Source organism: Engraulis encrasicolus, chromosome 11 (genome assembly GCF_034702125.1).
Source record: "Engraulis encrasicolus isolate BLACKSEA-1 chromosome 11, IST_EnEncr_1.0, whole genome shotgun sequence".
NCBI lineage: Eukaryota > Metazoa > Chordata > Actinopteri > Clupeiformes > Engraulidae > Engraulis > Engraulis encrasicolus.
The window spans coordinates 32,043,803-32,057,491 of NC_085867.1; the positions used below are offsets into that span (position 1 = coordinate 32,043,803).

General features: G+C 44.7%; 1 protein-coding gene across 1 annotated transcript in view; it reads left to right on the plus strand.

Moving 5' to 3' along the window:
• The window catches only part of LOC134457727 (chondroitin sulfate proteoglycan 4), a 31,629-nt gene extending 21,665 nt beyond the window's left edge, over positions 1-9,964 (plus strand). The window contains exons 9-13 of the mRNA XM_063209704.1: positions 325-523; positions 1,235-1,366; positions 3,319-3,494; positions 4,558-4,741; positions 7,432-9,964. Of these exons, the coding sequence (XP_063065774.1) occupies positions 325-523; positions 1,235-1,366; positions 3,319-3,494; positions 4,558-4,741; positions 7,432-9,557 (2,817 nt within the window). The 3' untranslated portion in view covers positions 9,558-9,964. The remainder of the gene's footprint in view (positions 1-324; positions 524-1,234; positions 1,367-3,318; positions 3,495-4,557; positions 4,742-7,431) is intronic.
• The last annotated feature ends 3,725 nt before the right edge of the window (positions 9,965-13,689 follow it).

Genomic DNA, 13,689 nt, shown 5'->3' on the forward strand with positions numbered 1-13,689 from the left:
TTTCCCCTCTGAATGAACCAGCATTTGGCTGGTTGGCTTGAGTTAGCCCTGGATGCAATGTTAAGAATTGCTGTGAATTAATAATATTGATTATCTCTCCCACTTTGGCCAGGTGTGGGTAATAATCAGAGTTGTATAAAATAGAACTAGAAGTACCCTTAAAGACAGTAGTAGTATCACTAGTATTTTTACTCATACGTCATACAACTCTGGTAATAATAATGTCTCTCCCCCACTTCATCAAGTGTGGGTAATGATAATGTCTCTCCCCCACTTCATTAGGTGTGGGTAATATATAATAATGTCTCTCCCCCACTTCCTCAGGTGTGGGTCGGATCCATCACAGAGATCACGGTGGATGACCTGAACGCTGAGGACAAAGATTCCAGGCCGGAACAGCTGGAGTTCATCGTGACCCCACCCACCAACGGCCATCTGGCTCTTAAAGCGGCCCCGTCCAGACCCATCCTCAACTTCACACAGGCACACATACTGGCCAACCAGCTGCTCTTCATACACACTGGTCAGTGGACTGGCTTCAGCTTCATATACCTGAACAGATAGCATATGATAACATGAGCCTGATCTTGAGAAATTTCGTACAATTTCTCACGCCAAACCAACATCCGAGATTGCGTCCAGAATACGACGCTTTCCCTGCTGTCTACAGCACATAGGAAGCTTCTGATTGGTCTAGCTGTGCCCTTCCCAAAACCATCCCTAAACCTAACTTGTCAGGAATGCCATGTTTCTGAGTTTTACAATTGTGCCCTTCCCAAAACCATCCCTAAACCTAACCTGTCAGGAATGCCATGTTTCTGAGTTTTAAATTTGTGCCCTGACCAAAACTTTCCCTAAATCTAACTTGTTACAGACAGCTGCATGACCATTGCGCATGTGTGTGAAAGGGAATGCGTCGTGATCGGGACGCAATTTCAGTTTTGGTTTGCGTTAGATTATAGACGCAATTCGTTCGAGATCCTGTAGGACAACATACCTGAACCGCTCTTTAGTCAGTAGTAGTTTAGTCAGGTGTTGTAGATCAGCTGTTATTGTAGCACCTTAAAAATATATTTTGCATAAAATTATACAATATATTGAATATAATATGTTACATAAATCTATACATTTTGCACACATATCAACAAATTATAATTTTAAAATAATTATTCTTGCCTGCGTTTGTAGTGTTAAGACTTTGAGCCACATTAAAGTGTTTGCACTTTGTCTTTAGGTGCCCTGTCAGGCGGGTTTCACTTCCAGGTCAACGATGGGTTGAACTTTGCTGAGCGAGAGATGTTTGCCACCATGGCCCGTACCCTTGAACTGAGCCTGGAGAGAAACCTGGTCCTGAAGCTGTTCCCAGGTGCACTCAGATAAACATTGGAGTAAACATATAGTCATAGCTAGTGCTCAACATTGTCACCACCAGCCCACCCGACAACTAGTGGTGAAAACTCTGTTTGGCTGGTAGAAAAGAGAACTTACAAGCCACTTTGACTGGTAGAGACAGTGTACAATATGTGTGGCTACTAACATTTAACATATACTAGCTAAATTTGCTAGTGATGGAAAAAGTGTATTTATAGCCTTGGTCATAGCTTATATAGTATAAAGTATAGTTACATCTTGAACAGGGCAGGAATTTGGATATGAAGTGTGATTGTGGTTAAAAAAAATAATGAGAGGTGGGTTAACAACAAACTTGGTGTTCACAGTGAGATTATTGCTGTACAGTGACAGCTCTTCAAAATATTTTTTGAATTATACTAATAATAAAATGGCCTATTGTAAATCATTTTATACAATCCCATTATGAGAATATACTACGCACTGTATATTACTGTAATAGGATGACGTCTCCTCAGAGGTTAGTAAACAAAACTGCACCTCCATCCTCCCTACACTATGGCTGGATCTCAAATGGCGCACTTTAATGTGCACTTCGGGCACTATGTTTTAGTGCGTAACTAATACGGCATAAGCACTGAAACATGAACAGTAAAGTGCACAAGTGCACCATTTGAGTTTCAGCCCATCATTCGAGCACTGCACTGGGTCAACTGAAATTTTCAGCGTGAGCGCCCTAGGCACTGAAAAACAGTGCCCGAAGTTCACAAGTGCGGCATTTGAGATACAGCCTATATCTCTAATCTTGATGCATCTTGACAAATCTCATCAGCTAATGATCCTTGACATACTGGCCTTCTGTGACCCCTTAATGCACGCTGTACCTCCAGTAGCACGCTGTAATAGTCAATGAAAAGTTTACTACCATAGTGCTACAATACTATGACATAACACAGGGCATTTAGTAACGCACTATGACTTGGTCATTGCCATTCTGGTAACAGCAAATTTATAACGCTGCGTCTTAGCGGGTTAACACGCACAGAATGAGGCCAGAACAGTTCAACTTTGGTCTATCTATACAAATCAAAAGTTATATCATTTTCACCTTCCTTGCAATTATACTTGCATTATGGAAACAAAATTGTGTAGAATGTCAAGCAGAATATTCACAAACAGAATAACACAAACAATAAACAAACAAGAAACATTAGTAATAGTTAAAAGCATGACGTTTGAATAGGTAGGCCGTGGCCGTGGCCATCCGGTAGGGCACTTGCCTGGCATGCGGCTGACCCCTTCCTGGTCTCTCTCCCCATTCGCTTCCTGTCTACCTCTCATACCCATAATGAAGTCTAAAAATACCCCAAAATATCTTGAAATAAAATGAATAGGTAGGTAGAGAGCGGCGCATCCAGATGTGCATAACAGTGTGTACGTAGTGTCTAGAGGTAGCCTATATATGGTGAGGATATCAAGAGTCAATATAGTATCCTATGGTGTTAATACACAGTACGTATATAGTAGGCTAAGTATTTTCTCTGCTAGGCCTCTGTACTCTGCCAAAAGCTCCAGGAGAAGCTGGCTATTGCAGGAAGCTTTAAACGTCCATGTTTATTTCCTATTTATAGAGTGGAGACTATAGCTGGAACCAGAGGTCGTTGAAAATAAACTCTAGCCAGAATTGTAAAGTGTTATTTCCTGATCTTTAAAAAAAGCGAATGGGCTTATAATTGCAAGTTCTGTACCTTTGCACCGGACTGTACCACACTTTATAGGGGGGAAATACCAACCACTATTAACATTCAAATAAACTTGCTGTTTCCATGGAAATAGAACAGCTAATGGAATGTGTTTCTTCTTCTTCTTCTTCTTCTTCTTCTTCTTCTTCTTCTTCTTCTTCTTCTTCTTCTTCTTCTTCTTCTTCTTCTTCTTCTTCTTCTTCTTCTTCTTCTTCTTCTTCTTCAGGCACTCTGAAGGCCATTACGGATGATCACTTGCTGGTGGTGACCAATGACTTCAATGATATCACTGGAAACCGTGACATCACGTTCACCGTGACGAATCCCCCAAAACTGGGCAGACTGGTCAGGGTGATGGAGGACAACAGCACGAAGGAAATATCCTCCTTCACTCAGAATATGGTGCGTGGTGAAGTAACATGTCCTTTTTGAACTCACCTGACCTAACCTGTCTGTCTGTCTGTCTGACTGACTGACTGTCTGTCTGTCTATCTCTCTGGCTGGTTGTCTGCCTGGTTGTCCGTCTGGCTGGTTGACTGGCTGGCTGTCTGACTCGTTGGCTGTTGGGTCAGCTTGCCTGTCAGCCTGTCTGTCTGTCTGCCTGTCTCTGTCTGTCTATCTGTCTGTCTGTCTGTCTGTCTAGTTGGCCGTATGTCTGGCTGTTGATCAGCCTGCCTGTCTGTCTGTCTGTCTGTCTGTCTCCCTGTCTTTCTGTCTGTCTGCCTGCCTGCCTGCCTGCTTGTCTACCTGTCTATCTGTCTATCCGTCTTATCCCCTCTTGCTGCTTCTCTCAATCATTTCCAAGCATCTCTTCATGCGTGTGACAATAACATGGCTTTGTTTCCTTGTGTCCTTGTTTCCTTGTATCCTTGTTTACTGATACAGCGATAGCACATGTAATAAAAGGGAGGCATTTTAGGGCCACTGTTACAGTACATGGTAGCTGTGTAGCTGCTAAAGACGAGTCTTGTAGAACTGCCATACCAGCTGCCTCGCGCACAGGAGGTTTTCGTTTTTGGGAGACGTGCAACGTCACGGCTAATTCAGCTAATTGAGCACTTTGGCAGACTCTTCGTGTGTCAGCCATGTTTGATTAGATCTGAAATGTTATGAAAAGAGGGAATGTCAGAGCCTGCGCACAGTTTCAGTGGGTATTCTCTCAGTTTATTTTTGTTGCTATTTATCGCTCACAACATGAATATAAACAGAATCTGCAGGTTGTGAAAAAAGCTGTGAAACACAGTATATTCTAACTTTCATTTACTATTGTCAGCCAACACAGTATTTTAATATAACCTCTTTCTCTAGTTACCTCTGACCATTATCAGGAAGACTTTATGATAGCCTACTGTAAGCAATCATAAAGCACCTTTAAAGATAATGACTTACCTGTAACTGTAGTAACTGATCTTTAAACCTTGAGCCCATTATTCATTCAGTTTCACTCTGTTGTCATGTTTTTCAGGTTAATGACGAGGAAATAATGTATGCGCAAACTGACACTGATGCCTTGGGCTGGAAGACCAAGGACTCGTTCACCTTCACTGTTCTAGCCTCCCCTGCCTCCCTTCAGCCTCAAACCTTCTCCATAGAGATCTCCTATGACAACGCAGGCCCAGAGCAAACCACTATTCTCCTAGCCAACACTGGTAAATCTGCACTCAGAAGTCAACACTATCTTTGAACTAGTGTAGAGTACACAGTAGAAAAATGCAGTGTTGATTCAACACTGTGCTAAAAATATATGGACCAAATCGTTTTCAGTTTGAGTGTTTGAGTGTTAGAGTTGAACACACTTACATTTAGAGAGTTGAATTCAACACTGTTTTTAGAGCATGCATTGACACTTAACACTAAGTTTAAATGGGCTCATATATTCTCAGAATAGTGGTTAGCTACCACTGTATTTTATGGTTTACACACATTGTCCAGATGAACTTAATTACAACCACTTTAGATGTCCTATGACAATGCGGGCCCAGAGCACACAACTGTTCTCCTGGCTAACACTGGTAAATCTATGGCCTCATGTACTAAGACTTGCTTGGATTTCCTACTGAATCTTTTCGTACCTTACAATCTGCAAAGATACGAAGAGATCTTTTCCAACATGAGATATATCCATTTTATAGAATGTTGGTAAATTGAGATTTTTGTATTGGGCATTCCATTGAAAGGCATTGCAAAATGCATCTTTATAGAGGTTTTAAAGTATGTTCTCAAAATATTTGAATGGCAAGAATTCACACATAGATGATAGGACATCTTAACAGTCAATTCCAATATTAAAATGCAAAAAGTCAAAAATGGTGAATATAGCGTTTTGGAAAAGAGCTCTACGGCCTACATATGCACCAAAAACATTGTAGATTAGATTAGATTATACTTTATTATCATGCAAGCATGAAAATTGTCTTTGGTCTCACAGGGTAAAAGACAGACGGACAGAGGGACAGACAGACAGACAGACAGACAGACAGACACAAACAGACAGAAAACACACATACAAATGCATCCACCCCCCTCCAGCCACCCCTCCCAGCACATCATATGCAAGTCAGTCATTAGTTCAAAATATCTCTAGCTTTTCCATAGCTTATTGACTATGGAAATTGCATTTGGAATAAAAGAATGTTTATAAATGTTCTTCTTAGCAATGAATGATCTGTAGCGCCTCCCTGAGGGCAGCAGTTCAAACTCAGAGTGAAGAGGATGGATGGGGTCATCTAAAATGTTCGTTGCTTTCCTCTGAACTGCAGTCCTGTACAGGCTGTCCAGTGGTTTTTGGGGTCTTCCTATGATCTTCCCAGCCATTTTCACCACTCTGGACAGCCTGTTCTTGTTCAGCAGGGTGAGGTGGCCATACCAAACAGAAATGTTGTAGGTAAGGACACTCTCTATTAGGCTTACGTATGTCCTCTCCAATATGTTGCAGCTTACTCCAAAGCCTCTCAGTTTCCTGATTAAAAACAACCGTTGATTGGCCTTTTTGCATATTGCATCAACATTATCTGTGAAGTTAAGCTTGCAATCAATATATGTGCCTAGATACTTAAAACAGCTGACAATTTCAACATTTTGATCAGAGATTAAAAGTGGTGAAGGGACACCAGTATAATTAAGAATTAGCTCCTTGGTTTTAGAAACATTAAGTAAAAGTGAGCTATTCTTACACCACTGCTCTAGCTTAAAAACATGATCCACGTATTCAGATGTGCTGTCGTTCTGATAAAAGAGTCCCACTAGAGCCATATCATCAGCATATTTCACTAACTTAAAAACATTGTGGTGCAGTGACATTTCATTAGTATACACAGAGAACAACACAGGAGACAGACAGCATCCTTGTGGGGCCCCCGTGTTGAGGATTAGCTCCTCTGAGAGCAAGTCTCTGGTGCGTACTCGTTGTGGGCGGTCAGTTAAAAAATCCTTTATCCAGTGCACCAATCCTCCATCAGCCCCTAGGTCTAGGAGCCTTTGGATTAAAATGTGGATTTGCATTGTGTTAAAAGCTGCTGTAAAATCAATAAATAAAATCCGTGCATATGCCTTGGCATTTTGCAGGTGTTTGGTGAGCATGTTAGTCAGAATGAGGGTGGCATCTTCAGTCCCTCTGTGAGGCTTATACGCAAACTGCATGGGATCCAGGTGTTGGTTAAGGGATGCAGTGAGATGTCTGATTACAACCCTCTCCATGCATTTTGCCAGAATGGGGGTCAAGGCAACCGGGCGAAAGTCATTGAGTTCTTTTGACCCCGGCTTCTTTGGAAGTGGTTTAATGACTGAGGACTTCCACATATTCGGAACAGTACAGGTGGACAATAAAAGTTGAAATAAATAAGTAAAAACTGGTGCTAGTTCATTTGCGCATGCCTTCAGTGCCCTTCCACGGAGGCCATCAGGTCCGGGCGCTTTATTTGGGTTTGTTCTTGAGAGGCAATGTCTGACTTCCTCCACTGACAGGTGTATGTATCAATCTATGCATAAATTCATACATATAGCCATTGCCCTCAGTATTTCTCACTAACACCCACAGTAGTACACAGTTAAAAAATGGGGGTATAAACGTCTATACATTCAGATAGAGTATTTGCAACACTGTGGAGAGTCAAATTACTGTAACAGGAAGTCAAAGGTCAGAGTAAAAGTCTGCAGTTGCTCAGTGTGATTTCAACTCTTCAGCTCTTAATAGCTCTGCAGCTCTACTCTCAGTAGTCACCACTAACTTTGTACACGTGTCGTGTTGTAGACGTGTTTTAGACACACCGTAGAGTCAGATGAACTTTATTACAACCCCTCTCTGCATTCTAAGCCGACGCTGTCATTTCTTGTTCCGCAGGTGCTGTAGTGCCAGAGGGTGGAAGGGTTGTGATAGACAAGTCCAAACTTGACGCCTCCAACTTGCTGAGGAAAGTGAAGGAGCCTAAGAAGAAGCAGCTGAGCTACGAGGTTTGGTACAGAGTGACGTCTCTGCCCAACTATGGCGTGATTGTCGTAGAAGGTCAGAACTTGACCACGGACAATGCAGATTTCTCCCAGGTCGTCGTTGACCAAGATGGGGTGACCTACACACACGATGACTCGGAGAACTTTTATGACTATTTCTCCTTTGATGTCTGGCTGAACCCTAAAGGCACGGTTGCCAAGCGACCGCAGGACATGTCCGAGGTCGTCTCGGAAACCTTCAGCATCACCGTGACGGCCGTCAACGATCAACCACCGGTGATTAGGACGCTGGCCCCAGTTCTCAAGGTCGTTCACGGCGACCTTGTGACCTTGACCTCTGAGAACCTCCACGTGGAGGACCAGGACACTCCACCAGAGGACATCCAGTACACTGTGACCAGCAGGCCCGAAAGCGGCCTCCTTTTCCTCAGCAACAACCGAAACGAGTCTGCGCCGGTTTTCACCCAGGGCGATGTCAACAGCGGCCGGGTTCACTTCATCCAAGATGGAGATCTCTCGCACGGGGTATTTAACTTTAGTGTGACCGACGGGGTGCATCAGCCGCTCAGCAAGCACCTGAGAGTGGAGGTCGAACAGGTCTCCATAACGATGGTAAACAGCACAGGTCTGACCCTCCGGCAAGGCCAATCGTCAGTCGTGCTTACATCCAAGCATTTAGCTGCCATAACCAATAAAAGAAACGCAAGCATTACGTACTACATTACCCAGCAGCCCCGGTATGGCGCCATTCTCAAGGATGGCCAGAAGGTGGTGCAATTTGATGACGAGGATCTGCGCTCAGCTACGCTGTCCTACAACATGACCGAGCTGAGCGTCCCTGAGGACAGCTTCGAGTGCACGCTCTCTCTGCCTGAGGTCAACCTGACCTCCCAGAGGGTCAACATCACAGTGAGGCCGCTGATCGCCATGAACCATCACGTGCGCATTCCGAGCGGCGTCGCCGTGAAGCTGAGGAGAATCGTTCTCGACGCCGGCGAGCTTGCCGCCTTGAGTCGCAGCGACCCCGTGTTTGAGATTGTATCCCCTCCCAGGTACGGCAGGCTTCTGAAGTTTGGCCAGAGCGGCTCCATGAAGCTGGTGAAGTCTTTTACTTTTCAGGACGTGATCCAAGGCAGAGTGGCGATCGAGGAGAGCAACAACCTGACAGGTCTGCAGGGCAACGTGCCTCTTAGCAACACAACCAAAATCCATCACCTGAAAGACTCCTTTGCATTTCTCCTGACGGCCCCAAACGTCCAGCCGGCAAGAGGGGAGTTTGTGTTCAACGTTGTGCCATACAAACCCATGAGCAGGATGCCCGCCATCACCTCTGACCCTTCTCGGACCACTGAACCACCACCGGCATTCAACAACACCATCCAGGACACCTCTCCACAGCATCCCGTTACGGGCAGGGAACATAATCACACAAGATCACACAAGCACAGGCACAAAAGCAAAGGGCGCAGTCGATCAGGAGGACACACCACCCACTGGCACAACAGACCCCCGGGCTCCACAGCGCCCAAGACAACCTCAGGACAGCAGCATGTGAACCTCACCAACGTCCCCGTGTTTGTGGAGTCCATGCCCAGGCCCGCGTCGGACCCGCTCCTCATCATCCTGCCCTTCCTCGCCTGCCTCCTCCTCATCGTCATCCTCATCATCATGATCCTGGTGTTCCGTCATCGCCGGGAGAAACGGGCGGCACAGCAGAGCGCCGTCCGCGGAAGGACTGCACCAACAGCAACGGGGAGGGGGAGGCATGGCGAGGACCAATCAGAGACCAGAAGCCCCTGCTTGGGCACACCTGAGAGGAGCGTGGCCATGCCGTCGGTGGTGGTCACACCTGTGAGGTGTCGTGCCAACGCCGAGTTCGTAGGTGCCGTGGCGCCACCTGGCATGGGCCCGCACGACCCTCAGTACATTCTTTGTGCCTGGACCCCGGTGGAGCCCGAGATTGTTCTAGAAGACCAAGCCAGAGCTCCCCCACTTGGCGTAAGCCAGTACTGGGTTTGACTTCCAAGTGGTGGCTTGGCTCAAGCTCAGCTTGCATTGGAAGTTTGGCAAAGTCAGAAGTGGGCTCTGAGGTTTTCGGTTTGAAAGACTGAAAACACCACTTTAAACTTATTGACTGTGGGGGCAACCCCCCGTTTTTTTTGGTTTTTTTAAAGAAATAAGAAATGGAACTCAAGAAATGGAACAGCAAGTTTTTAAATTAAAAGCAGCATGTCTTGCCAAAGAGTTAAGTGTTTTTTACATGATGTTTAGGTTTCCATGATGTTTGAAAGGTCACACAATCTTCACTTCCGTTCAGTACGTATGAAGAGTTCAAATGCAAAACCCTCTCAGTGTATTTCTGAAGAGTTTCTATGTGTATGTCTATTAATTTAGTAAACTTAAAAAAATCAGTCCATCTAATTTTGTTTGGGCTTGACTTGCTTTAATTGGCTTTGTCTTTGTGATGGTGATTGCTTGATGAAAATGCTATTTCAAAATGTCATTTTACAGATTTTTCTAATGGCTTATAGAGGGGTTTGCTTCTGAACTCTTCATACCTGTATGTTGGCATGTTCTGGTGCTAGTTTGTTTACCCATGTGTGTTAAAGCCGTTGACGTGTGTGTATATTATAGTACATGTCAAAGGTTTAAGCATGTCTCAGTGGCAGCCTGACAGCTTTGGCTGGGCCCAAGTCAACTGAAAAGTCGCCCTCCACTTAATACTACATGCAATGTAATGACAACCCTGAGAATTCTGGGCACCCCATTCTACCTGGGACTGGGACATCTGACCCCTTTGTCCCCCTTGTAGGCCTCCCTGGTGGCAGCACAGCACCTGAAGAAGAAGCAGGGGTCATAACAGGAAGTATGAACTTTTGTCTTTTGCGCACCAGTAAGACGTTCCATGTCCCTCTCGCACAATTGTCTTACGTAAGCTTTTTTCCCCACCACTTCCCATGACCCTTTGTGGCCGTGTCCCATGTGTTTCAAGTGACTGGGGAGTTCAATTTTGGACAAAATGGCAATCCAAACATGCATACTTGCATGAAGGACTATTACATAGGAGTCCAATTTTACAGTATTTTCTATTTAGGATAATAAAACTTTTCTGCAGTGTTTGTGTTTTATGTGTTTTTTTTCTCCATACAGGAATAATTTCACTTGTACTGTTGCCATATTGCTCTTTGGGAGGAGTGCTTCTGTTGTGTCATGGTGTAGGAATGCGAGAACCAATGCGCTCGCCTAGTTTTACAAGACCAGGCAAAACGATTGCATCGCTCAATTTGTTAATCGCATACTGGGTAAAGAATGCTGTGGGGAGTGTGTTTTCTAAGCACTTAATGAATTGCACTGCTCTGAAATACCGATGATTACTTAAGAAAAGATGTTTACAAATGAACAAGACCCTGCTGAACCCTTTCTCTGAGAACCCTTTGTTTTGCATACCAGCATACCAGGGTCTTTTGTTTTGTACTTGGAAGGGATGGCTCCTTTGAGAATAGGTGCTGCAAGGCTTAATACGCTGCAAGTGAAAACCAAGCATCTAAAAAGAATGATGTAATAACCCAAGACCACTGCCATGTAAGTAATGTATTCCATTGACCGAATCTCCAAGTTGACCTCAAAACTGTTTCCAATTTGTGTGATGTTGCCATGGTATTTCTGCGATTTTTGCAAGATCAGTCTACTCCCCAAGGTTTGACTCGAGTGTCAACACCCACCTCACCCAGTGTCTGTTTTGTGTTATTCTGTTTTTGCTTTAACTGATGCCTGGTTCGGTTTACAACAGAAACTTACGATTGGACCATATATTTATGTACCAGTATGTTCAGTATATATGGAAAGCATTACAGCATTACATTATTTTGAAGGTGTGTGTGTCATAGTGTGAATGAAAGTGTTTGTACTGTACACTGAATGTGTGTCTGTATATGTGTGGATACACTGTGGGTGAATTCCAGAAAGTCTTTCAGCTCTAGGAATCCAAAATCAACCACACCAGCATCATGTCACAGAATAATAAACAGTCCAATACAGTTCTCTGTTATGATTTTTTTTTTTTAAAGAGTTCGGATCAATGTATATGTCAAGTCTATTTGCACATCTGCAGTTAGCCCCAAGGGAAATCGCAGTACTGTACAATAATGAAAATAGCAGCAACTTGACTCTACAAATGATGACAGAGAACCTGCCCCAGAGACCTTCTTGAGCCTGGAGCTCGAGGCAGACCAGAGCAATCAATCTGGCGTTGGGGTATTTAGGTCAGAAGGTTGCAGGTTCGAATCCCACCCTTACATCCATGGCCCATGAAGTGCCCTTGAGCAAGGCACCCCCACATAGCTCCAGTAACCAATACCCTGTAAATATCTGTAAGTTGCTTTGGATAAAAGTGTCAGCTAAGAGTAATGTAATGTAATGTAATGAGTATCAGCCAGGAGTTTTTCTTTCTAAATCCAGTTTGTCCGCCACAAGAGGCCTGCTCGAGCCTGGAGCTACCTTATGCCCAGTCCTGCACGTAACCCTGCGCCTGAATACTGATCATGGAGGCAGACAAATGAACAGCAGTGGCTGCTAAAGCAACAGCCTTGTCCAGGGCCTTAGTCCTTGGTCCTCCTGGCCAGGGCTGGATTAATATGGCCCGGGGCACCTAGGCTACAGGTTGTTGTGGGCCCCCTTGGAAGGCAAATTTCAGGACGAAATTATATAGAAAGTGTCATAATTACAAGCTAGGAATTAAGGATAACACGTCTGCCAGTTGTGAAAAGGAGTATCAACAAGATTTAGAACTGTACCTGTCATTACAGATTCATTCTGCAATTTTTGGCCAATCGGGGGCCCACTGGCAGGTGGGGGGCCCTAGGCTGCAGCCATATCTAGCCTGTGCCTTAATCCGGCCCTGCTCCTGGCACTCTCCAACACGGCCTCCCCCTGTCCCCTGCCGGACTTAATGAGCTATTGTGACTGCAACACTAGAGGACACTCTCTGTGACAGACAAACACTACTCCACACTTAAAGGTACACTGGCAGACTTTAGGGATACGTGTCAAAGCTCGGCATCTGTGTAAACTGTGCGGTTTAAATTTTGTGGTCTTCAGTCACCCCTTTCAAGATTACACGGATGAGGCCAAGTTCAGGGTTTGTTTTGTTATTACTATTGTAATTGATGAACTTAAACTATTGCTGAATCTCAAATGGTGCACTTGTGCACTTCAGTGTTCATGTTTCAGTGTGCAGGCCGTATTAGTTGCGCACTAAAACATAGTGCCCGAAGTGCACAAGTGTGCCATTTGAGATCCAGCAATAGTGATGTGTGATGCTTTGCAATGCAGTTTGTTGTGGTGTTGTGAAATGTGGTCAATCACTGTACACATACATAAAAGACATACAGTATTTACAGCCAAGCATAATTCTGCCTTGAAATCTCACATTATAAACATCAAATCTGATTAGCCATAAGAGATCAGATTCCGGAGCAGAGCAGAGCACTCCAGAGCCTCTGGTCATAAGACAGTCTTCCTTTTTTCACATCACAGAAGGGAGGTGTTTTTGTCCAGCACCGAGATAAGTACCTGTTGCTACAGCAACGGATTGATTAGTGTCCAACTGTGAGCTGCAGCAGCGACCGCCTGTTAAAGGGCTCGTGTCCATCTGTCTGTCTGTCTGTCAGTCAGTCAGTCAGTAAGTCTATCAGTGGGTGGAAATAAATAAGGGCTAACTTTAGCGCTGATAAATAATTCATTCTGTGAGTGCGAGGAGGAAAGCCTCTGGATTCACTCTGCACCACGCCAGGGTTATTTTTCCCCACTCGCGCAGCTCGCGTACACACAAAGAGAGAGATAGAGGCTGAGAGAGAGATGAAAAAAAAAGAGAGATAGAGAGACTGAAAGAGAGACAGACTGACAGAGAGAGAGATAAAGGATAAGCCCAATAGAGGGGGCTTGGTGAAACCAGCTGATCTCAGCCCTCTGTGGGCCCTGTGTCTGTGTGTGTGTGTGTGTGTGTCGCCTGGTGTCTGTGTGTGTGTGTGTGTGTGTGTGTGTGTGTGTGTGTGTGTGTGTGTGTGTGTGTGTGTGTGTGTGCGCGCGTGCGTGTGTGCGTGCAAAAGCTGTGCAAAGAATGCCCGTTCTAATCAGGTTTGTCAATGTTTAA